At 41.1% G+C, this 24297-nt stretch overlaps 1 protein-coding gene across 1 annotated transcript; it reads left to right on the forward strand.

Annotated features, from left to right (window-relative positions):
* The first annotated feature begins 412 nt into the window (after positions 1–412).
* Positions 413–22713, forward strand: USP44 (ubiquitin specific peptidase 44). The gene is made up of 6 exons (XM_050898410.1): positions 413–428; positions 6226–7740; positions 19154–19352; positions 19821–19929; positions 20733–20938; positions 21324–22713. The coding sequence occupies exons 2-6, from the start codon at positions 6307–6309 to the stop codon at positions 21521–21523; spliced, it is 2148 nt and encodes a 715-aa protein (XP_050754367.1). The 5' UTR covers positions 413–428; positions 6226–6306; the 3' UTR covers positions 21524–22713.
* The last annotated feature ends 1584 nt before the right edge of the window (positions 22714–24297 follow it).

Genomic DNA, 24297 nt, shown 5'->3' on the forward strand with positions numbered 1-24297 from the left:
AAACACGAGTGAAATGTAGGAAGGAAAATAAGGAAACCCGCTGCGGGGAAGCCCGAGACCCCTCTTCTTCCCGGCAGGGTACAGACCCGCCGCAGGGAAAGCAGGTGCCCTGCGGGCACTGGCCGGGGGCAGAAGCAGCTCCTCGGTGCCTCGGGAACCGGCTCCAACGCCCGCCCGCCCCGCCCGCCTCAGCCCCCTACCAGGGCAGCGGCCCCGCCGCGCCCCCGCCGCTCCCCGCCCGGCTTCCGTCGCCCGGCCCCTCGGGACCGGCCCGCTTGGCCCAGCCGCGGGCCGGCGGCGGCGGCGGGCGGGGGAGGCCGGGGGAGGTGGGAGGAGACGTGGGAAGGACTTCGGTTGCCACTACAAATCTGGTGACAGACCCGCCACCGGCACATGGCGATCGGCCCTTCCCGCCCCGCGCTCGGCAGGTGGGTGCGGGGCAGCGGCCCGGCCCGGCCCGGCCGGGAGGGGGGGGTGTGGGTGGGCGACGGGGGTGCCTAGCGGCGCTCCCCGCCGGCTCGACGCCGCTTGTTTCCCCGCGGCCCCCCGCGGGCGAGCGGGCGGGCGCGGCTGAGGGGAGGCGGGCGCGGCGGGAATGGGGATCCCCGCGCCGGGTGGGGTTGGGGGGACGGCCTCCGCGCGGCGCTACCGTCGCCGAGGGGCCGCTCCGAGGAGGCTGCGGCTCGGGGCGCCCAAGATGGCGGCAGTGGCGGGTGACGGGTGCGTGTGGGGGCGGCCGGCGGGAGCGGGGCGACGGCTCTGCGACCCCGTCGTCCGGGGCGGCCGGCGGGAGCCCCGCGGGGGCCACGTGCCCGGCGGAGGGGAGCGGAGGGCGGGGGGCAGCGGCGGCACCCTTTCCCCCGGGGAGGGGCGGTAGCGGCGGCGCGGTGCCGGCGGAGGGGCACCTGAGGAAGGGGCTCTCGTTGCTGCGGGGCGAGCCGGGCACGGCGTGGGGCCGGGGGAGCCGCCCGGAGCGGGAACGAGGGGGCTGCGGCCGTGCCAGCGGCTCTGGCGGGGGAGCGGGGCCCCCGGGACCGTCGTTCCCCGCCGGCCGCGGGCAGCAGGCGTCCTGCCGCTTCCCCGCCGCGTTCGGTGTGTGGCGGGGAGCCCGCCGGGCCCCTGCGTGGGGCCCGGTCCCCTTACCCGTCCCGGAGGGGTCGGAAAGGCGTCGAGGTGAGGGAGACCAGGGGGAAGAGGAGAAAGAGGAGAAGGTGGCGGTGAGCCGCGCCGCGGGCAGCAGGGCTGCCAGGCCAGCCGCTCGGGTCTGCTGCGTGCCGCTTGTTGTCGGCGAGAGGCAAAGAGTCGCGCCATGTCGCGAGGCGCTGGGAAGCGCTGGACCTTCCTACGGCAACAGTCGTGGGCACGCTCGTACGCCGGCGTCGAGCCATGGGTGAACTTGTCTGGAGTGTCTTTACTTGCAAGGGCTGTCAGAACAGGAGCCAGGCGTTTTCCGAGGAGCTGTCAGAGCAGTCAGAGATACTTATTTTTCTAAATGGGAAGAATGGTCAGGTGTAAATCCAGACTAGTAAGGAATGCTGTGTTTTTCATGCTTCTGTGGAAGTGCTTCGATCTGAGCTATTTGTTTACCTTGAATTCTCAACTGCAGGAAACGCGCGGTTATTTGCAATAAGAGACATTGAAAGTAATGCTGTACCGGTGTCTGGTGTCCTGGTGTAAATGGCTACTTCTAGGGAGCATACTGTATATACATTCCCTAGCTGGCGAAAAAAAAGAGAAAAAAAGTTAAATGACGATTTGTATGGCTCCAAAGAATGGAGGCTGGGGATTTCTTGCCAAAGGCTGTAGTGTTAAAAATCGGAAATAATTTACAAAATTTCTTCTTGAAGTGCTGCTTTGATTTTTTTAAGTCTTACTGTTATGCCTGCAAGACTGTACTGCAGCTTGAATTTATGCATGTCAATGTTTTGTTGGGTTGTTTTCTTAAAACAATTTTTTTTTTTAAAGAAAGCAGTAAAGCAGTACATCTGCCTTCTAGTTAGCATACTTGTCTAAAACTTTCAGTTGTTCAAGTACCCATGATTCCTGTTTTTTCAGATATTAAACAGGTACTCTAAACCTGATTAAAGTCAGTTGGTAAACTGTCATCTGATTTAAAAACCAGAATATTAATGGGACACACGAACACACACACATACGTGTGTATATATTATTAGTAAAACTATGTACTGCATTTCTAGTCTAACGCATGAGGTAGACTGATTTTTCATTTACGTGCCAAGCAATTAATTAAGGAAGTAGTGAGTAAGGGAAAAAGATTTCCTTTTGTTTATATTTAGAGTTACAATTTTAAAATTTATCAGCTGTGAAGATAAATCTTAATTTCTTGTTTACATGGAACACAAATGGAAGAAAAACATCTATTTTCTTGACGTATAAGTTGTTGGTTTTTGACATCGAGTACTTTTTCAGCTCATGAGTTACCCCAAAATGTACATTTTGCCAGCCATTCTTTGGTGAAACTAAAGAAATGAGCAGGTCAATAAGGCTGAAATATGGTTCAATGAAAAAAAATAATCCTATTCTGTCTATCTTCTAGCTTGTGAAACTTTGGCACAAGAAAAGACTTTATATCTCTCTTTTCCCAGACAACTTAATGCTTTCAGTAGTGCTATTCTGTATGTTAGTATGTGTTATTTTCCTTACTACTTCAGCTCAGGTCTGTGCTAAGAACACAGGGGGGCTTGATCTCTGAAGTGCTGGTCAACTAATTCACAGTTTCTTTGTGTGTGTGCACAGAACTGAAGCTCGGGAGAGAAGAATGCAGAAACTAGCACTGAATAACTTACTTTAGGGAATTTTAACGTTGGAGCATTTGCTTATACTGTTTTATTCCAGCTGCAGCTTTCTAGTAGGCGTGGGAATGACTATGCAGTATTTCTTAGGTTTCTTCCACCATTATCTGTCACTTCACTCCTGTTTTTTCCCCGAGCTATTCTATCTTGCCAAGTCTTAGTTCTAAGGTAAAGTTTTTAAATGTTATGACTTGATGTAGTCTCAGTACTTCAGTGCTCCACGTCATAAAACATTCATGCTATCACTGTGCTCTTGACATTCAGCTGAAGTTTTCTTGGTCTCAGTTTTGTACTTTTAGCTTTTTCACAGTCTTTTCAGGTATTTCTGTCTTTTTGACCAAACTCTGCATTTTGATTTCTTCACATTTTCTTCAAAGAAAGACTTCTCCCATGCCAAGATGTTTCTTCCCCCTCCCCTCTTCCACCCCGTCTCCTTTCTCCACACATCGACGTAGGTGGGAAAATGTCAGGCTGGCTTGGTTGCTGGTGGGGGAGCTGGGGTTTTAGGTTTTTTCTCTTCAAGGCGCTGATCTTGCGCTTTCGTAGAATCGTGTTGCTTTTGCATGAAGAGCTTGATTGTGCAACTCTGGTTTACACAGTGGTTGTCCTGAAATCAGCAGACTACTTTTGTCCTCAGTCCAATATCTGCTTACATTGAGGCATGTAAGTAGTTTCGCTCTTGATAATATTTTTGAAATGGAGAAAAACAAATTTTCTGACCATATAATATTAAAAAGAAGGAAAAATAAGGCACAGTGTTTACACAGTGACTTTAACAAAACCAGAAAGGGTCGACCTGTCAGATTCCTCTGACTGACAGCATTGCTCTGTGTGACAGCCCTATGGGAAGGCAGGGTTTAGTGTTCTTTTCTGGCCTGCTGGAAAGGACCGTTACTAATACGTTATGCAGGAGAATCTATTTCTGTTAGCCCAGAAACACAAAGATGAGTCTTGTCTCTTAAAATCCTGTCTACCATATCTAGTTCTTGCAGCACACTTTACATAGGTATTACTTTAATAGTCCAGGAAGAATTAACATACATAGTTCAACTCTGAAATTTATGTGAATTTTATCAGTGTTAGAAAAGCTCAGCTTTGTTGGGGAAAACAGGTTGTCAGACTAGGAGAAGACATGGGATAGTGCTAGTGGTCTTATTTATAAAGACAGTATTAAAAAGCAAACTTAGTATGCATGGCTGTTTGTAAAAGAATCTCATTGGCAGCGTACGAATAGACTGCCTTTTAGAAGCAATGAATGTTATAGATGCTAGCAAACTGAAAAAGTTCAGCAAGCCATTATTTTTGTGATCTGTTGACCATAGCACACAAGGGATCTTGACCTCCCATACTACACTATGGCTGGTACTTAATCTGGGAATTACTGAATGGATACCCAGAGGTCATGGCGCCTGAAATTCTTCAGTGCAGTGAGTATGGACTGGAGACAACTCTTAAATAAATTGAATGATTAATATGGACATGTAAAACTGTGTATACTTTATTTCACTATAGCTGGCTCAACCTTTTTTGTATTACAGAATAAGACCTACACAACACATGCAATGCTGGATGCTGATTATGCACTTAGAGAGTTGTTATAGCTCTTTTGCTGGTATCTGCATTGTAACATTTTAAAAGGCACTAGCTGTGGGCCAATTAACCAAAGCCATTTTTTGTTAAATCTTTTAACTACAGTTTTTATCTAAGTACCAGATGAAAATCAAAGCTTCTTTCCTATCCAGCTGCAACTTTTTACCTGTTTCCCTTCTTTAGTGGTGTCATGTCATTGTATGTTAGGGTTCCCTCAATCTAATGCTTATTCTAACCTAGACATCTGTTCTAAATTGAGGAACCTATTCTTGTGTATTTCAGAACTGTAAAAATGGAGAAATATTAACATGTTTAAGGATAATAGCTGGAATATAATTTTTCGGGTTCTATCCAGAGTTGTCTAAATCACTCAGTATTTTTGTAGCATGGTTTACTTATCTGTAAAACATAGAATCCTAGACCTTAACATTGTACAGCCTAGGCCAGGTCCACAGCTTGCATGCATTTGTAATGGCGTAACTTGTCTCACTTGGCATAGCCTGGATATTTGACAAACCCTTGGTACTCCTCAGATAGATTAACCGTTTCATCTGGCAAGTACTGCACATAATGATACTGGTGCTGTGTGCTATTTAGTCCTTCTAGTCAGTGACATCGTGGGCACAAACACCCCAGATCAAATGTAATCACTTCCTGACGCATCGTTTGTCTCGAGGTGATATCTCTCAACTAGAGATAGTCGCAAGAAAGATGGTAAAAACATAAAGAAAGAATGAATCACTGTCTCTTTAATTTTTGTTAGTCAGAGCCTGCCTGTTTGTTTTAGCACCTTATAGGAGAAAGCAAATATGGCAGCTTTGAACAAATAAATGCTACCACATAAACTTATTAAGGGATGTAACCAGTGCTAGCCAAATTTTTAAATCATTTTTTGAAGACATGGATTAGAAAGATCTGTTCAAAGTGCAGGTTTTTGTAAAGTTTGCAGCAACTGAGGTAGATATCTAATGGTATTTCTGTCTTATGAAGAAATCAAGCTCTGCTTTTCCAGGTCCCTCTTTTTCTTTCAGAGGTGTTAGGATGACATGTTAAAATGTACTCATTGACGATACATTATTGTAGAAAGCACTGGTATAATGGGCTTGCCTGAGCACAATGGTGCAGTGATTTAATTAAAGGTGTGGTTTAATTAAGGGTTTGAGTGGTATAAAGCCTCATTTGTCTGAACTGTTGGCACTGTGTAAACATCATAAATTTAAGTGAACTTTGCACTTCTGCACCTGTATGCTTAGGGATAGAATTAATAGGAGCATTTTAGGATCATAGAATCACAGAGCGGTTTGGGTTGAAAGGGATCTTCAAAGATCATCTAGTCCAACCCCCCTGCTGTGGGCAGGGATACCTTCCACTAGACCAGCTTGCTCAAAGCCCCATCCAACCTGACCTTTAACACTTCCAATAATGGGGCATCGACAACTTCTCTGGGCAACCTGTCCCATTTTAGGTTGTGTTTGTATCCAAACTCTATAACAGCGTCTTTTAACTAAATCAGCGCTTCTTTGAAAAAAACAGGCCTAATCTGAAGTGTAGATTGCTACACTTTAGCTAGTATGCTTCAGTCCTGAGCCAGAAGGTACTGGGAATATAAACAGTGGTATTCAGGCCATTTAGTCTGAACGTCGAACTGCTGTTGATGATATTGATTGTGGCTCCACATAACTGACTGCCTTTATGTGTTCGGTGGGACTTAGTTGGATGGCGATCATGATCTTAACCTCAAGTATGCATTTGGTATACTGACACCTGTAAAAGTGATACCGTTGGGTACTTATGAACTGTAACTTATATAACTTTTGTTTAGTTGCAGATTGAAATATCATGGACAGAAAATAGTTTGGATGATGTGTTTTGCCAGCGTATCTCTGCAATTTCAGTTTTAACAATGGATAAGTGTAAGCACATAGGACGTCTGCGACTGGCCCAAGATCACTCCATTCTGAATCCTCAGAAATGGCATTGCATGGACTGCAATACTACCGAATCTGTGTGGGCGTGCCTCAGCTGCTCACATGTGGCGTGTGGAAGATATATTGAAGAACATGCACTAAAGCACTTTCAGGAGAGTAGTCACCCAGTGGCATTGGAAGTAAATGAGCTGTATGTTTTCTGTTATCTCTGCGATGATTATGTTCTTAATGATAACGCAACTGGTGATTTAAAACTGTTGCGAAGTACATTAAGTGCAATCAAGAGTCAAAACTATGAGTGCACTACTCGAAGTGGGAGGACTTTGCGTTCTATGGGTACAAGTGATGATTCTTACCTTTCACATGGTGGTGCCCAAGCCTTGCTTCGGAATGAAGATCGCATGTTCACAGCTCTCTGGCACCGACGGCGTGCGTTCCTGGGCAAAATATTCAGATCATGGCTTGAGTTGACACCTACTGGAAAAAAGATTTTGGAAGAAGAAAGGCGTCGGGAAGAAGCAGAGGAAAGAAGGGACAAAGCTAGGAAGAGAAGACAAGAACGAAAGCGTGAGTTGAAAGCAGAGATGGAAAAGATGCCTCCAAGAAAGAGCAGTCGTTTACAAAATCAGATTAGAATGTCCTCAGAAACAGCACCCTGCCTGCAAAAAACATCACAGAACATGGAATCTGTGGCAGAGTTGAAAAAAACATATACCTCAGATGAAGTAAGATTGAAAAAAATAAGTGACTCTCCAATTAAACGAAGGCCCACAGTGACTCCTGGGGTAACAGGACTGAGAAACCTGGGAAATACATGCTATATGAATTCTATCCTGCAGGTATTAAGTCACTTACTTATTTTTCGAGAATGCTTTTTAAAGCTTGATCTCAACCAAACTCAGGAACTGCTGGCAACAGCAACCAATGGTAAAACCAGATCTTCATCTAAACGCCTGTCAATAGCTGCCTCAACATTACATGTGAATGAGAACCAAGAGAAATTAAAGAGATCATCTTCTGTGAGGCGGCCTAGTTTATCCTCTGGATTAAGTGGAGGAGCATCAAAAAGTAGAAATATGGAACTTATTCAGCCTAGGGAGCCCAGTTCAAAGCATATTTCTCTCTGTCATGAGCTGCATACTCTGTTCCAAGTTATGTGGTCTGGCAAATGGGCGCTGGTATCTCCTTTTGCCATGCTTCATTCTGTGTGGAGACTAATTCCAGCCTTCAGAGGATATGCCCAACAAGATGCTCAGGAATTTCTCTGTGAACTTTTGGATAAAGTGCAGCAGGAACTGGAGACTACAGGGACCAGATACCCAGCTCTCATCCCTGCTTCTCAAAGAAAACTTATAAAACAGGTTTTGAATGTGGTTAACAACATTTTTCATGGACAGCTATTAAGTCAGGTATGTTTTATAATTTTTTTTTTTTTAAAGTGTGTAATGATTTGTAGTTATGGATTCATACTGGTCAGTGATGGGCATACGTCAAAGGTTAATACATTTATAACTACTGAGAAGGGATGGGGAGGATATAATATACACAACTTCAGAAGAAAGGTCATTTGGGTACTCCTAAAACTTTCAATAGAAGAGTCACCTGATAAGCATGAAAGTGTTAAATTTGGTATTTTAAAGCACACCTTTGCAACTACTGAGAAATATCTGACTTTGCTATTAAGCACCAACTAATTTGCAGAAATAAAGAATTTACAATTTTAAGCATCTAGCTTATCATTATAGGATACTAAATAAAAGGTGTTAAGGAAGGCGTTAATCTCCTCTAAGTGGAAACTGATTAGGTAATGGATGCCAAGCAGGGAATTATTTCCGTAAACAGCTTGAATTTGAGTTTCATTACTACAGAGCAATTGCCTGTCATGACGCTATGTACAGGAATAGTACTTTTCTGTTACAACACAAAGATACAGAAGGCTCTGTCAACACAGGAACCAAATTTGTGGGGTGGAGGCAACAGTTGTGTTCCTTTTTTCTGCCTGGCTACTCTCCTTTTTTCTTCTTCTCGGCTTCCTGTTAAGTACTTCAACGTGTCCACTTACTATTATGCATAACCCAACTGTGTGCGTGTACAAACGTCTGAGAACTGACTGAACAAACAAATGCTGGGTTCTGTTGAAATAATCTAAAAACTAACCACATTGCAGCAGGAACAGAGGTTAAGAAAGTCTTGGCCCCCTGGAATTGGTCTTTAGTATGTATGCACATGTTACTGAGGGAGCGCAGAAGCATTTAATGGATATGTTGTGTAAAGGAGTAGAGGTTTAACACAAATTAACAAAAATGTGGATGTTCTGATTATTCTGACTATTTGATTGATGGTTTAGTATTTTAGCATGTGAAGCTAGAAATGCAAGTGGTTTTTGACTAAGGTAGGATTGTTTACTGCTATATCTGTATGCTTTATAGTAAGATAACAGGACTTTTAAAACTAGGATTGTTTGCAGCATATGTTAGCTTTTAGGTCATGTTAGGTTTTGCATAACTACTAGAAACTTATATCTGCTAATAAAACCAGATCATCCTCTACCTTCCATTTGGCCCAGTGTAAGAACATTTCTGTTGGCGTACTTCCCTTCCTCGGGGTAGTTAACATATCTTGTATCAGGGTTGTGCTAATATAAGTGGCTAGTATATTATGTCACTGAAGCTTTCTATTTGAAAATCACATTCCTCTCCAAAACAGTAGCTTTGTTAGTAAAACAAAGTAATTGCTTAAGTATACTGACACAGCTTGTTTGCATTCCAAGCCTTCTAACAGGACTCATTTTTGGGAAGAATTTTCAAGGCTCTGAAGACTGTAAGCATTATTTCAGTAGTACCACTTCTTTGACATGTTTTTAGCTTTGTAATGTGAAGAGGCTTGTGACTAGAAACCCTCCCACCTTCCTGAAACCAGGGAGGGGACTAGTGAGAATTCACTCAATTCTCATTCAGTCATTGAGTAAGACTGAAAGGGAATTAAACAGTTTTGAGCTATCCTGTGACTTCTGTGACTACAACACACAGCTCTTTTACTGCAGCTGGTCAATGTCTGTGTGCAAAATACAGCCTGATGAAGTTCAGAATGCCTCAAGTGAGAGGAACAAGGAAAAGAGTATTGAGGCTGTTGTCTGTAGTAATTTCTCCCTGGCTCATTAGGCAGTTCCCACAGACAGTGTCCAACACTTTATCTCCTAATGTTCCCTTTGTCTTCTGCCACTCCTTTGTTCCAGTTTAGTCTTCACTAGCACTTTTGAACATGATAAATATTAAAAGAAATGGTGACCTCTGAAGATTTACATTTTCTCCTCGATAAAATTTATTCAGGTCATCTTAATGATTCAGACCCTGGTGTTTGCACATGCAAGTATGAGCTTTAAAAGCTCTATTAGGCAATTACTTTCCTCTCCTCAATAAGATTGCTGCATCATGATCTCGCTAGGCTGTTTGTCAGAACTGGCACAAACTGCTATAATGGAGTTAACAAAAAAGGCATGAAAACATCCGTGTGGGGCTGAAGAAAAATATGAAAGACTTCTTGTTATATCACCACATCTTTGACAATGTTAGCTCTTAAAAGCAAGGAGTGTATGCTTTGTCCTTGTATGCTTAACCGTACCTACAAGCTGTAACAGTATTACAGTTTCTCTCTAGAAGATAGTTGGAGCCATAGCCTGCTGCATTTATTAAAAATTAGCATGGGATTTTAGTCTAGAGTATTTTATAAACTACATCTTAATTCAGTGAATAAGGGGAACTGAGAAACTTGTTTCTCTGCAGCAGTTGCCTTCTGTTTTAGGATCACTAAAAAAGTTATTATATTTACTATCCCTTTGTACTGAAAATATTAGTTAAAGATATTTGATTCTGTGAGATAGTCAAGTGGAGTGAAGTCAATCTTGACCTTCAAACCTCAGGAATACTATGAACTACTCGATACAGTACACAGAGGATCACTTACAATGCCGATAAGCTCTGTGTTTACTAGGTTTCACATTACTTTCACATGTGCAATAAAACATTTTCCCTTTTCTTCTAGCTGTTCTATTTTAACTTGAAGGGAAGTCATAATCCTGAGTTTGCCATCAGTCTGTTGCTGTTGAAATGGCTGCCTGGTTCCTGCAACTGAATTTAGAATATAAGATTAAGAAAGGAGAAAATTGGGTGTGTGAAATTTTATGCAGATTACTTTTTGATAACTAGAAAAAGCTTTAGGTGATGTCAAAACAATTGCACCTTTTATATGAGTTATTTGGTTTGGGTTTGTTATGCTCTCAGCTGATTTAAAGTAAGTCTTCCTCATCTACTACTTGAAATCTTTTACTATTTTGTGGAATACTAAACTAGGTAATGAGTAACTCCAGGAATAGCATGGGTGGATTGCCTCTTGACTTCTTTTTTTTATTTTTTTATTTTTTTATTTATTCCAATATCCTTTTTAGGATTACAGCTTCTTACTCTGCAGTACAGACTATGAAACTTCAATACCCAATAAATCTAAGGGAAGTAAAGATAGGATATATAGCTACAAAACCCGTCCCCTCTATTATTTCCTTTTTCACATGCTAGTCTTCCTTCAGTGATTGCCTGGAGAAAGTTGTGCTGTAGCACTTACTGGGCAAAGGAGTCTGTATCTTGTAAACCTGTGCTTTCAGAGGCAGATCTGCTGGAACAGTGGCTCATCCCTCTCAACCTAATTGGGACTGTAAGCAGATGCCAGTATGTCTATTAAAATCCCAGTTGTTTTCAGTCCCTCAGTGCTTGTGCTCTCGTGGAAGGCACCCACTGCCTCCTGTCCTTGATCCTTCAATGGGAAAGGAGAAAATACTGCACTATGAAGTTATGTGCCAGTGGTAAACTGACCCATACTGATCCACAGATCTTTGAAGTACACTTCAAGAGCTCAAGTATGTTAGCTACCATCTCTCTCGAGTTTTTTGGCTTGTGTTTTTTTAAATGATCCCAGCTAAATAGCACAGTATCCAACAATTTTTAAAGTATCTTTATTTCAAACTTTGTCCCTATTAAGCAAGGAAGTGGGCAGGTATATTTTTAAAAATCCAGAAATTGAAATAGCATATTTTAGCTTCCAAAGTAAATGTATATTTTCAGCACTGCTTTGGGAAAATTGTGTCCCACATGTCCACAGAAATCATACTAGCAGAAAGTCTGGTGTGTGTAGTTATACCAGTATTAAGATTTTTTTCAGGATGATTTATACTGGGGAGGAGGGAGACAGGGAAACTAGTATGAAATATGTGTGAAAGCTGATCTAGACAATCTAGCTGATCTAGGAAGCTAGCCTAGCAGATCTAGGAAATTTGCAGATATTTATGCTGGCAAAATCTTATGTGTAGACACAGCTTTTACCTCTTGAACTTCAGTTTTTTAACTAAATTGGTTTACCCTTAGGATAACATTGAGTACACAGGTTTTGATTGCTTGAAAGTTGAGGGCCATTTTAGATCGTATCTTTGAAGATTTTAATATTGACAAAAAGTCTGAGTCAAGACTATCAAGACATCAAAAATGGTGAAAGAACAGAAATGTTTCTGATACGGCTGATTTGGAGGCACTCTTGACATTGGAGTATAGCACATACACGTCCCAAATGAATTGCTCAATATAACTGTCCCCCAGTTCAACCCATATAGTATGAAGCTTTCTGGAAATAAGAAGTGGTAGTTACTAAGGAAAAGAGATACTGGATGTTTTATATATCTTGTGCTTTTTGGCCACTACGTTTGTAAAACTTTTACCACTGTGGTGGTAAAACCTTAAAAACTTCGTAAAGTGCAAAATAAGCCTCTTGTCATGAGAATTACCAGGAAAAATTGACTTTTCTGTAAGGCAGACAGGATGATTCTAAGTATTTTTATCTATTCTTAAATAATACCAAAATAATAATTCAGATTATTGAATTGCTTGGTATTCTTAATTTTGTGTGTGAAGAGATGTACATGTATATTTCAGTCTAATAATAACAAAAAAACTTGTCAAAATAGTCACAGAAGATCACATTATTATTTTAGAAAACTTTTTTGTTATCAAAGATTGCTTTTCTTCCCTCAGTTGCTCGGCTTTCATTCTTCATTTTTAAGATAACTTCCTGACAGTTAAGTTCACGTGCACTTGTGCACATGCACATACACACGTGCACGCACACACAGAATTGTTGACGTTGGAAAGGACCTCTGGAAATCATCTTGTCCAACTCTGCTCAAAACAGGGCGAGCTAGAACAGGTTGCTCAGGGCTGTGTGCAGGCAGGTTTTAAATAGCACCAAGGATGGAGACACCACAACCTCTCAGGGCAGCCTGTGTCAGTGCTAGACCATCCTCACAGTAAAAACAGTTTCTTCTTCTGTCTAAATGGAACCTCCTCTGTTTCGGTTTGTGCCTGTTTCCTCTTTTCCTGTCACTGGGCGCCACTGAGAAGAGCCTGGCTCAGTCTTCCTTACTCCCCCCATCAGGTACATATGCCCAAGGATAAAATCCACCCTGAGCTTCCCTTCTCCAGGCTGAACACTCCCAGCTCTCTCAGCCTCTCCTCATGTGTCAGATGCTCCAAGCCCTTTCATCATCTTCATGGCCCTTTGCTGGACTCACTCCACTAGGTCCGTATCTTGTACTGGGAAACGCAGTGCTGGACCCAGCCCTCCAGCTGTGTCTCACCAGGGCTGAGGAGAGGGGAAGGATCACCTCCCTCGACAATGCTCTGCCTAACGCAGCCCCGGAGGCTGTTGGCCTGCTTTGCCGTAAGGGCACGTTGCTGGCTCATGGTCAGCTTGTCCCTGAGGTCCTTCCCTGGGTGAGCTGCTTCCCAGCCTGTACTGGTGCCTGGGGTTATTCCTGCCCAGGCGCAGGACTTGGCATTTCCCTTTGCAGAACTGCATGAGGTTCCTGTTGGCCCATTTCCCCAGCCTGTCCAGGTCCCTCTGGCTGGCAGCACAACTCTCTGGTGTATCAGCCACTCTGCAGGGGTTCATGTCATCTGCAAACTTGCTGAGAGTTTAAAAGAATTGGCTCCAGTATTGACCCCTGGGGTACACCACTAGTGGCTGGGCTCCAGCAGCATTTCATGCTGCTGAACACAACCCATTGAACCTGGCAGCTCATTCAGTTTTCAGTCCATCTCGCTGTCTATTTATCTAGCCTGCACTTCATTTTTTCTGTGAGGATGTTATGGAATACGGTCTCGAAAGACTCACTGAAGTCAAGATAAACAACATCTGCTGTTTTCCACTCATCCACTGGTTATCTGTACCAGTCATCTCATTGTAGGAAGAAGGCTATGAGGTTGGTCAAGTGTGATTTTCCCATCATGAATCCATGGTGGCTGCTCCCAATCCTCATCTTAATACCTTTGGAAATGGTTTCCAGGTTTTGCTCCATCAGCCTTCCCACAGATCAGGGTGATGCTGACTGCCTTGTAGTTCCCCAGATCCTCCTCCTTGAAGACAGGAGTGTCACTTGCTTTCTTCCTGTCCTCCCCTGATTGCGTGACCTTGCCAGGACCTTTCAAAGATGAAGAATGGCCTTGCAACATCATCAGCCAGCTCCCTCAATTCTTACCGTTTCATCAGGGATAGCTTCTAATTCAAGGCAAGCGGAAGGAGAAGGGCAATCAATATTTTCTGTGGCTAAAAAAGACCCAGTAAGGGAGGGGAAAAAATAAGGTTTGTGCTGATTTATGTGAAAGCTGCTTGGGTGCCTAATTCAAGGAAGAAAATTAATGTTGCATGTTGCAAAGTATTTGTTGATGATTTCTTTATAGAGTGCTCTTGGGTAAATTCAAATTTAATGTAAGTGATCAAAGAAATACCTAGCCAATGTCATTTTAACATCTTTTTGGAGTGGTGAGGAACCCTTTAGAAACTATTTGGGGTGATTTTTGAAAGTCTCTTGTGAGGATTCCACTGCTTTTGAGTCTGGTGCCTTAGGTAAAGCTCTTTGCCTAGGTTTCTGTTACAGCAATACCAAACATAGCCGCTGCTCTTCACTTTCACTGCTATGCCGATTTAGTAACGAGCTTCCTCTGCAGCAAAGTTGTGATTAGTTACCGATTCTTCTTAGGACAAACCTGTCTTGGGCTGTGAGTTTTTTTTTCCAATAATTCACCATTTATTATAGCAATGCCTAGTAAGAACTAGCTTTTGATATCTCTAGGCATATTTAAAAAAACCCCAAACTGTTTGATTACTTCCTGATCATGTTTAAGATGGAATCTGAGCAAAATGCCTCCCCCTGGCCCCACTCAGCACAGTGTGCAGTGCTCAGAGAAATGAATATGCCAAGACCCAGAGAGTGAAGTAGGTTCTAACCAATGTAGTATGTAAACTATATTTAAAGTTTTAAAAGGCAGTGCCTCTCCTTGCAAGTCTTGGTCCATTTACTTGCTCAACCGGTGTATTTCAGGACAGATTGGCTGAGAGAAGGGGAAATGTGCAATCTTTGGGTTGTTTGAAGCCCTTCAGTTTTGGGTAGTATGCTGTGAGTTAAAGTTTGGGGGAGAATGCTGAGGGTGACTCGTGCAGTGCCGGGTATTAAGTCTCCCACTGAATAGACTTAAAAACTATGAGAACTTCAGGTAAGTAATAGAAGGATTTACACTTAAACAGATCCATGACCTGTATACTGATTTCTATACTCCCGTATTAGTCTCTGTGCTTTTATGTGTAGCCTGAATCACAAAATGGTTGTCAAGTTGCTTTCCAACTAGATGAAGGTGACATTTTAAGTTCATCTATAGGAGGCCATTGAATCACAGACCACAGGTTCGCTGTGCTTATGCTTATGTTATTCTGTTAAATAGATACAGATCATTTTGATGATGCTGTATGCTCATCACTACAAAGTTTAGGTTTTTTTATAATTGAAGAAATACAGTATGGACTGTCATGTGGAATTCCATATTGTCGCAGTATCCTAGAAATCCCCTTCTACTTTGATTGCTTTGCTGTGGAAAAATTCAATTACTGCTCTTCGTATATGTGTCTCATATAGTGAAAACTTAAGTAGTAGTGAAAGCACAAAAATGGGACTTGCCATCTTATTGTTCTTAAAAACCAAAAAAGAATTAGAGCAGAGATGGTAACAGTTGTCTTTCTTCCATGCAAGTGCAGGGAACATAGGCAAAACAGTTGATGATGGGGTTGGCTTCTTCTGCAGCAATATGTTAACTATTTTCTTTGGCTGCATTTAGGCTGAATGCCATCCGGGCCAGCGGCTGTCCATCAAATTACTGTGGGCACAATGATGCTTGTCTGAGTGGCCTCCATGCTTAGCTTGAATCAAGCAATTTGATCCAGCTCTTTTCAGTGTGGCCTTTGGCCCATGATTGAATACTGAGCTTTAACTAAACAATTGTATATAGTACCCGTGTTTCAAGGCATGAGAGGGTGGTCAGGGCAGAACATAAGGTAGAGATTTCAGACTAGCTAAAAACAGTAATTTACTTTCTTTGCTCTAATGTAAACTTCTCATGTAGCTTTGTTATAAATGACAGCATTAAGGCTTCCTAAAATAGCAATTATGGAATATAATGGGGAGGTGAAATGAAACTCTGAGTTTGTAAAATATAGTCATAAAAAGATACATGTCTCTAACCAGATTGCTAGAGCAGACTCACTTCCCTATTACTGTCGTGCATACTCATACCATAAAAAGTTACATTGGACAGATGCATGAAGTTTTTGCCAGCCCTTTGAGTTCATGTTTGGGGTTTTTTGTTTTGTTTTTTTTAATAAAAACCTCACATCTTGCTCAACCAACTTTTGAGCAGTTTATACAACTTCAGTGCTTTTCATGAAAAAAGAAAATCTGGGTTGTACTGTGTGAATGGTAGTGGAGTGTGAGATAAAGGAGTCCCATTTAGGACAGAGAGAAGTGATGGGAGTGTTGTAAAGCCCGTGCTGATGGACAGGCCAGTGCAGATGGATTCCACAGAAGGGTAAGGATCCTCCTACTTGTTGAGTAATCCAATTTGTAAGCTCAGGCCTGGCTAAGAAAAATACTTCCTTTTTTGTAGGAAGTATTTGGAAGGAACCTTTGTTCCAGCCCTGTGATTTACCTCTCATTTACCATTGAGTGAGAGTGTGTACAGGAGCAGTTAGCACACAGTGGCTGATATGGTTGGGTGTATGATTATCCGAATACATCGGGTTACTTGGCTGTTGGCAAGTACGCAAATCCCAGGTAACTCTAAAGAGTTTAGCTCTGCTGCAGCCTCATGGTGAGGAGGAGTGTCTTGCATTTGAGGAAATAAGTGCAGCTCTGTATCAGTACAAGAATTTGTACAGTACAAATCAGCTTTGCTCGCAGTTGCATGACAAGATAAACTGATGCAATAATGCTGCTTCTTATCTTTTTTGTTTTTTGAGAGGCAAAAATTGGAAGCTGGATTGATTATTTGTTTCTTTTTCTTTGGGATAGTACTTATTAACTAGTTGGGAAAGAGGATCTTAAAATAACCTAGATTATTAACATTACACACTACATTTAAAACCTTAGAACTTTTAAAAATTATCTGTACTGAGTTCATGTACGTACTTCATCCTGAGCCCGTTAATCTTCAGTGTGCATTCATGTGCAACAAATTCTTAAGTAACTCGTCAATTAAATAAACTTTTGGCCCAACAAAATCACCCATTTGTACAGTAGAAATCTATTAGTCATTCTGTGTTTATGCTGGAGTTAGCTTGAACTGTGGCCAAACATATCATTTTGCCTCCAAGTCTAGATTCCAGCTCTGAATTACTAATAGTTTGTGGCTTTGAAACGTTGCCAGATGTTAGCACTTACAAAAGAAGCTCCTGTCAGTGTAAATTAAAACAGAAGATTCTCCTCTTTTCTGCCATGTAAGTTGGAAGTTTTGTTTTCTAAGAACAAGGCAGTGGCTTTTTCTTCTTCTTAGAACTTAAAGCAACTGACAGCTTTCCTAACTCCACTGCTAAACATGTGTGCTGGTACACAAATACCCATGTGCATTAGGTAGCTAATGCATAGATCGTGTATAAGCTATCGTAGCTACCGAATGCATTAAACAATTACTCACAAGAACACCTAGGGGGAAGGTAACATAAGGTGACAAATCTGTCCTTATATAAATGATCATGAAATAACAGCAGGGTGAATAATTACATAACAGCAAACCTTCAGACGAAAATAAAGGAGCTTTTGAACAAAACTTGAGTGTATTTTTACACTTGAGTAGGCTTACTAACCTAACTGAAGAGAACTACACTGAATTTATGTAGAACAGCAACACAAAGGCGTGCCTGTGAAATAACAATATTTGGATCCCTTGTGGATTTTCATTCCTTTATTACTACGTCTTTGTATTAGTTGTTCCAAACAACTTGTGGTATTTTCCTAAACAGGAAGCACGCTTATAGAGATTTAATTTGCCAATTATTTATCCTTGTGGTGCAAACTTAAGGAGATATTTGATACTCCATTTACTGTAAAACATGAATGGTGGTGTCTCATCACACCTGGCTGTTATTCTGAGCTGATAAATAACATTATCTTGAAAGTAGGTCCTATATGAAAATTTTGAGTTTATTTCATCTTTTTGGTGGGAAAGTTCAATTGTTGGGGAAGGGGGTGGGAACATGTTGGATGCTTCTGGAAGTTCTGTCAAAGGTATCTATCTGAACCCAATTAAAATTCAGCTTATTTTCACAATGCATCTTTTCTAGAGCAGTGAGGTTAGAGCTGTTTGAGTTACTGGTCAACTGCAATTTTTAAGCCAATAAATACATTAACAGTAGAAAACTCAGGTAATTACTCTTCAGGATTGTATTGTACTTTGTTGCATTGAACATACCAAGGTGAACATATCTTTAGTCTCACACACACACACACACACACACTTGATATTTACTGGTATTTCTTTATAGCCTTTATGAACTATGCTTGTTACAGTCTAAATGGAGTTTCACTACTGCATAGGTTCAGCTGCTGATAGAAGTTATTAATCCACATGGATCATGGAAGGGTGGAGGTCCTTTGGAGGAAGACTCAAATGATGTGACACTCTTCTATAAGCAGCTTGAGCTGGCTTTTAGAAGACTGCATTGCAGATCAACACCTAGTGTGTTGCCATTCCAGTGTAGAAGAGCTACTGCTTTTAACTTACTTTCCTAAATATTGAATGTTATCATAAATTAATTGTCCCCTGCTGTATTATCTGCATTTTCCAGGTTGCCTCACTTCACTTCTTGACATTTTATTTATGTTGTCTTACTGCTTGTCCTTTCCCTAGTGTGACGATGGATCCACTTACTGAAAGAAGAAATAAATTATTTTTACCTGTTAATTTTTCTTTGAAGAAGTGTGCTTCCTAATCCAGGCTTCACAAAGTAAGAAGGATATGACTTTAAAATCCCCAGCTGTTGGTTGTGGGTTTTTTTTTTGGTGGTTGTTTTTTTGTTGTTGTTGTTTGGTTTTTTTTTTAATTAACCTAAACTATAGTTTCTCTCTTTCATGTACGTTTTCCTTTTGGAGTGTTTCTTTTTGGAGAAAAGACTCCCGAGACTCCCATCAGCTGCTTTCTCTTGGACAGTCCCAGACAGACCATTTTGACACTGCTTTTCTTTCTCAGTAAAACATAAGAACACTTACCTATTTGTGATAACAGTATTGGACATACTGCTTCAGAGAAAAGAAATTAGGTGTATCATTTCTTTTGTTAAATGACTGTGTCTTGTCTTTGGTTGCATCAGTTATTTTGTTTTGGTTTTTAGAGCTATGTTATGGTACACTTTTAGCAAAGTAAGTTTTTGAGTGTAACCAACTGGTGAAATACTGTTTTACAGGTTACATGTCTTGCCTGTGACAATAAATCAAATACTGTAGAACCTTTCTGGGACCTGTCCCTGGAGTTTCCTGAGAGGTATCACTGCAACGGCAAGGAGATGTCGTCTCAGTATCCATGTCTGCTGACAGAAATGCTGGCCAAGTTTACAGAAACTGAAGCTTTGGAAGGAAAGATATATGCATGTGATCAGTGCAACAGTGAGTAAAGGCAGTATGTACTCACGCATACGTTCTCTGTGTAAAATGTAAAGTGAAAGTGTAGAAGGAAAATACTAAAAGTATGTTACAAACAAAGTCGTCCTTATGTCCTGGTGTGGTCAGCTTGACAGCTATTACTCACCACCTAGCAGATGGAATTGTTCAAAGGATGTTTTGAAGTGTGATGCTTCTCTTAGATAAAGTCTGATCACACACTAATGGGGATTCTGATACTCCCAGCTGAAGAACCCATCAGCTTTTTTAATTAAGGTGACTAACCTAAGCGGCCACAAGTATTTTATACTTACATCATAAAATAATCCTTGCAAAATGACTCTCAGTGTATCCTTTTTAAGGAGGCACATACAGTAGCTATTTAGGTCCACGCAAATTTGGTGGATAAATCTTAGACTGAAATACAAGGCTGTTATCGAGATTTGTATTGTGTAACTGTGTGTTTGGCCTCAGCAAAACGAAGGAAGTTTTCTTCTAAACCAGTTATACTCACAGAAGCTCAGAAGCAGCTTATGGTGTGTCGACTACCTCAGGTTCTCAGATTACACCTTAAACGGTTTAGGTAAGTAGTACCACAACAAACAGTGTTGCAAACTGACCAGTTCAGTCCTGCTCTTCCATTGTTTGGGATGAATGTTTTTCAGCATCAGTTTCATTTCTGTTTACTAGTATGATGAGAAATAGTTATTAGAAACTTCTTTTTCTTGTTTAATTTAAACATCAGTAAGATAGACTGTAAGTAGAGAATTCACCTTTTGGATTCCACCTTCTTGCTACTTTGATACCAAAATTACTTCATCCTTCTTTTCAGTCAAAACCTACTAACCTTGCTGTGAATTCTGTTGGTAAAAATTAATCTTGTGTTATCTTCAGGTAGAGTAAATGCTAATATTCACCAATGTACAAACTGAGACTGTATTCAGTGGAAGTCTCACGTCACCTTCATATAACCATATGCATTAGCCTGAGAGTAAGGAAGTGGAGACTGCATCTCTGTGAAGTCTTAGCCCACACATTAGTACAGAGTCTGTCCTGAAGACAAAGGAAACCGAAAATGAAATAGAAAAAAGGAGAAATACCTATGAGATGTAATATGTGGCAAATACTTCCCACTCACCATTACACAGATCTTACGATGGATATTTCAGATGGTGAGAATAGTAGGTACCATAGACACATTTTAAAAGGCCTTGAGATAAAGGAGGAGTGAAAGAGGAAGCCTAGGGGAAAAAAGTATGTAAATTAGCATTTATTTTGTGCACAAAGACAATAGTGAAGATAACACTTGTTACGTTAAAACATAATTCAGAATGCTGTGTTCTTTCTTTGAAAAAATGTAAATTTTCATTTGACTTAACTTTCCAGGTGGTCAGGACGGAATCATCGTGAGAAGATTGGCGTACATGTTAATTTTGATCAAATGCTGAACATGGAGCCTTATTGCTGCAGAGAATCCCTCAAGTCCCTCCTACCTGACTGCTTTATCTACGACCTGTCTGCTGTGGTAATGCATCATGGGAAAGGATTTGGCTCAGGGCACTACACTGCCTACTGCTACAATTCAGAAGGAGGTAGGAACCAGCTGTGAAATAGGGAGTGTGGGAAAAGGGGGTGTTCGTAATTCTAAACTGCTAAGCTTACTGCCTTTTCTCAAAAGCAAAGGGAATCACTTGTAGCTGAACTGCCTGGAATGAGAAGTACGGTTCTGTAGACCAAAACAGTTCAATTTTTGTATTGGCTTGTTAAACGTGTTCTGGCTATAAACTCTCCTGTAAATCTGAGGAAGCTAAGCTGGATTTTTAAAATACAGAGGCAAATATACTAGATCAACTGAAACAGTATACTATTTCTACGCAACTCGTTAAATGGGACTGAGCACTAATTAATTATTAAATGTAATGCAATTACTTCAAATCGGTGTCCTGATGACTTGTTTTGGTGTATTCTTCACTGCAGGATTTTGGGTACACTGCAATGATTCGAAACTCAACATGTGCACTATGGAAGAAGTATGCAAGGCTCAAGCCTACATTTTGTTTTACAGCCAACGACTTACTCAGGCAAATGGACGTGGTAAAATACCATGTCCTAGCACAGCTGAAAGTCAGCAGCACACAGAATTAGCTGACTGTTCCACGGACAACAGTAGCAGCTAATCCAAAGCCAGTTAACTGTGTGTATGGTAAAAGTTTGAATTGTCATAGCTATATATTTTTAAATGAAAGTACAGTATTGTACTTTTTTACTTTGAATCTGTGTACAATGTTTCTATACTTTTGTATTAGTTAAAGTACTCTTTACAATTGTTAGTAAAAGTTTTTATTGACAGTAAGTAACTTTCTAAGTACCTAGAATTTCAATACAGCTATTTTTTTAAGAAAAAGATTGCTATTTGCATTTAACTCTTACCTCAGGCTGTTTTTTAAAGCTGGTTTTGTATTTTGATAATCTTTCTGAATTGGGTTAGAAAAATGACTTTCAACGGGCAACTGATGTTTCTCTGGTTAATTTTCTATATATGCTTGTGTACATTTTATAGTATAGTTCTAATGATATCATGATTCTTACTGTCTGCAGGAATTGCTACTAGGTCTTAGAATATTAACATTCACCAGCAAGGAATGTTTTACATGTCAAACAGTAACTGAACATTTTGTAGGAAACTTTCTGTATATTCTTCATGACTAAACTGAAATTATTTTGCAAGCTTCAAGGGAACTACACTAAAGATAAATTGATAGAATTTCTTAAAATCTGAAATTGAGGAAATAGAGCATGTACTTATTTTCATATAAGTATGTAAGAAAGAGGAGTGTTTAATAGCACAAGAATGTATCTTTACCAAGACTTCCATGTTTTAGCCTTAACAAGCGTGACAACTCAAGTGCCAAATTCAGAGTACTAACTTTGACAACTGGGGGCTTTTTATTCCAATAACGTACAAAGCTTTCTTACAAAAACCCAATAAAACAATGCTCACCCACCCCACTGTTGTTGCTACAAGAATGTTAGCACTCTCTTGCATTGGACAAGCTTACTTTAAATTGTAGCAAGTGTTGTCTCTTTCAGTAATCTCTAACACAAACCACTGAAAAGAAGCTATAAAATTTGTATGAAAGCATTTCATTTAGCTACAACTGCTGTACCTTCTCCATGGTCCTACCACTAGCATTAACAGAACTGTGCATTGAGGAGAATCTAACACGCAGGAATTATAAGTCTTTCTCCACATACAGTAGTTAATGCCAAGTAAATTTTAATTGTGAAGTTATTTTGCATGTCCTATGCAAATTGTTACCTCATCTTCTGCAAAGTTTATACCTCAATAAAATGCCTTGATGTGGACAGAAAACCACGTGTGTACTGGAATTAGTTCCTACATTATTACTACAATCTTTTTTTTTTTTAAATTATTTTTAAACTTTGTCTAACATGGGTTAAGGCATTAACTGTAAGACTGCTTTGGCCATCTGTCACTGATTTAACAGCTGGTTTTATTCATGACTTTTCCTACCATTTCTATCTATGTTTCTGAAAGATGCCATATTATAGCAAGCACATAGTGGCCTCAGATCTCAAACTTTCTTTGCCTTGTGCTTGTCCTAATTAAGCGTGCAAAAGCAGTTTGGTTGGGTTTTTTTGGTTTTTTTTTTGTTTTTGTTTTTGTTTGTTTTTTAAGCCAAGGGCTGCCTGCTGAAGTGAGTTGATCTGACAAATCCACTTGTTACAGCTGTGCAGCCTTTCAAATACTTTTCCTTCTCTGCTGTCCTTTCTGGTGAGGAAATGAATGTAGTTTAAACACTTCTTTGTATGTATAGGTAGTTCAGGGGAACAGAAAGGAAGGGGAAAGAGTTGTGCTAATTGCCTTTCAGAATTCTGATACTTTTTCTTCCCTCAGGAGCTTCTCAACCAGATACATAGGGGTCCTAAGAGACTCAAGCATTAATGGAAGAGTCTGTCTTGGGATTTGTAGAGAGCAATGGGGGATGAGGGGGAGTTCATTAGCCTCCATCATCAGTATTAAGCACGTACTCAAGTCCCTTAGAAAGAATCTTATCCTGCAATTTTTTTTCTAGAAGGATTGCCTAGGCTGTGCTTGTGGCTGTTCCCCTGCATTTCCTCTCACTGCAGCAAGCATTACTAAGTCTCAAGGCTTTCTCTAAAAGACATCATTAGCTTAGCAAAAGCAAATTCTGCTTTCTTCCCATTGGTGCTCTCTGGGGTAGAACAAGAGAAGGGAAGGAGAAAGGACACACTCAAAACAGAGTTCTAGTCCTAATCCAAGCAGCAGGGAGGATAGAGGTGATTACTGAGGTTGAGCATAAGGATGAGCTAATTCAGGTGCGCTTCTCAACAGCTTCTGCTTTGGTTCTTAATACTTGCTGGTTCATGTAGCTAGCTCTGCACCCTTTATCTATAGGAAGGCTTAAGCACAACACGAGTCTATGTGCTTATATTCTGCCTTGCTTCACTCTAGTGTATTTAAAATAGAGCTTTAACTGGAGCCAAGGAAGTGGCAAGGTTCAGGACCAGTGACAAAATCAGCAGAAATAACATAGCCTGTGCAGGAGCCTACATCATGCTGTAGGCCTTAGGAAACCAGACAGCTATTTGATCAAAGGCCACCCATCTGTTTTGGCAGCAGCTGTTCCTGGGGTTGGCATTCCGCAACTCACTGGCAGGAGTTCTGCAGAGTGGTAAAGGTAAGGCTCCAGCAACTCAGGACCTGTATCAACAACAGGGGTAGTTAGATGGGGTGGTATGTTATATCAGAAGAGACCCAGGTAAACAGACCTGATGGTTCCAGGGCTCCCTCCTTTACCAGCAGGGAGCTGGTCTGGTAGCTAAGTTACTTGCATGAAAGACTAATCATGTGAAAGCATCTCAAGAAGCCATAACCCTTGTCTCCTCTACTCTCCACCTTCATTTA

The sequence above is a fragment of the Gymnogyps californianus genome, chromosome 1, assembly GCF_018139145.2.
Source record: "Gymnogyps californianus isolate 813 chromosome 1, ASM1813914v2, whole genome shotgun sequence".
NCBI lineage: Eukaryota > Metazoa > Chordata > Aves > Accipitriformes > Cathartidae > Gymnogyps > Gymnogyps californianus.

Excerpts from the sequence above, each read along its gene's own strand:
- USP44 (XM_050898410.1), top strand. The coding sequence starts at position 6,307 with ATGGATAAGTGTAAGCACATAGGACGTCTGCGACTGGCCCAAGATCAC. Across the intron at positions 19,353-19,820 it reads TGCATGTGATCAGTGCAACA|CAAAACGAAGGAAGTTTTCT; the intron begins GTGAGTAAAGGC and ends GTTTGGCCTCAG. Across the intron at positions 20,939-21,323 it reads CTGCTACAATTCAGAAGGAG|GATTTTGGGTACACTGCAAT; the intron begins GTAGGAACCAGC and ends TCTTCACTGCAG.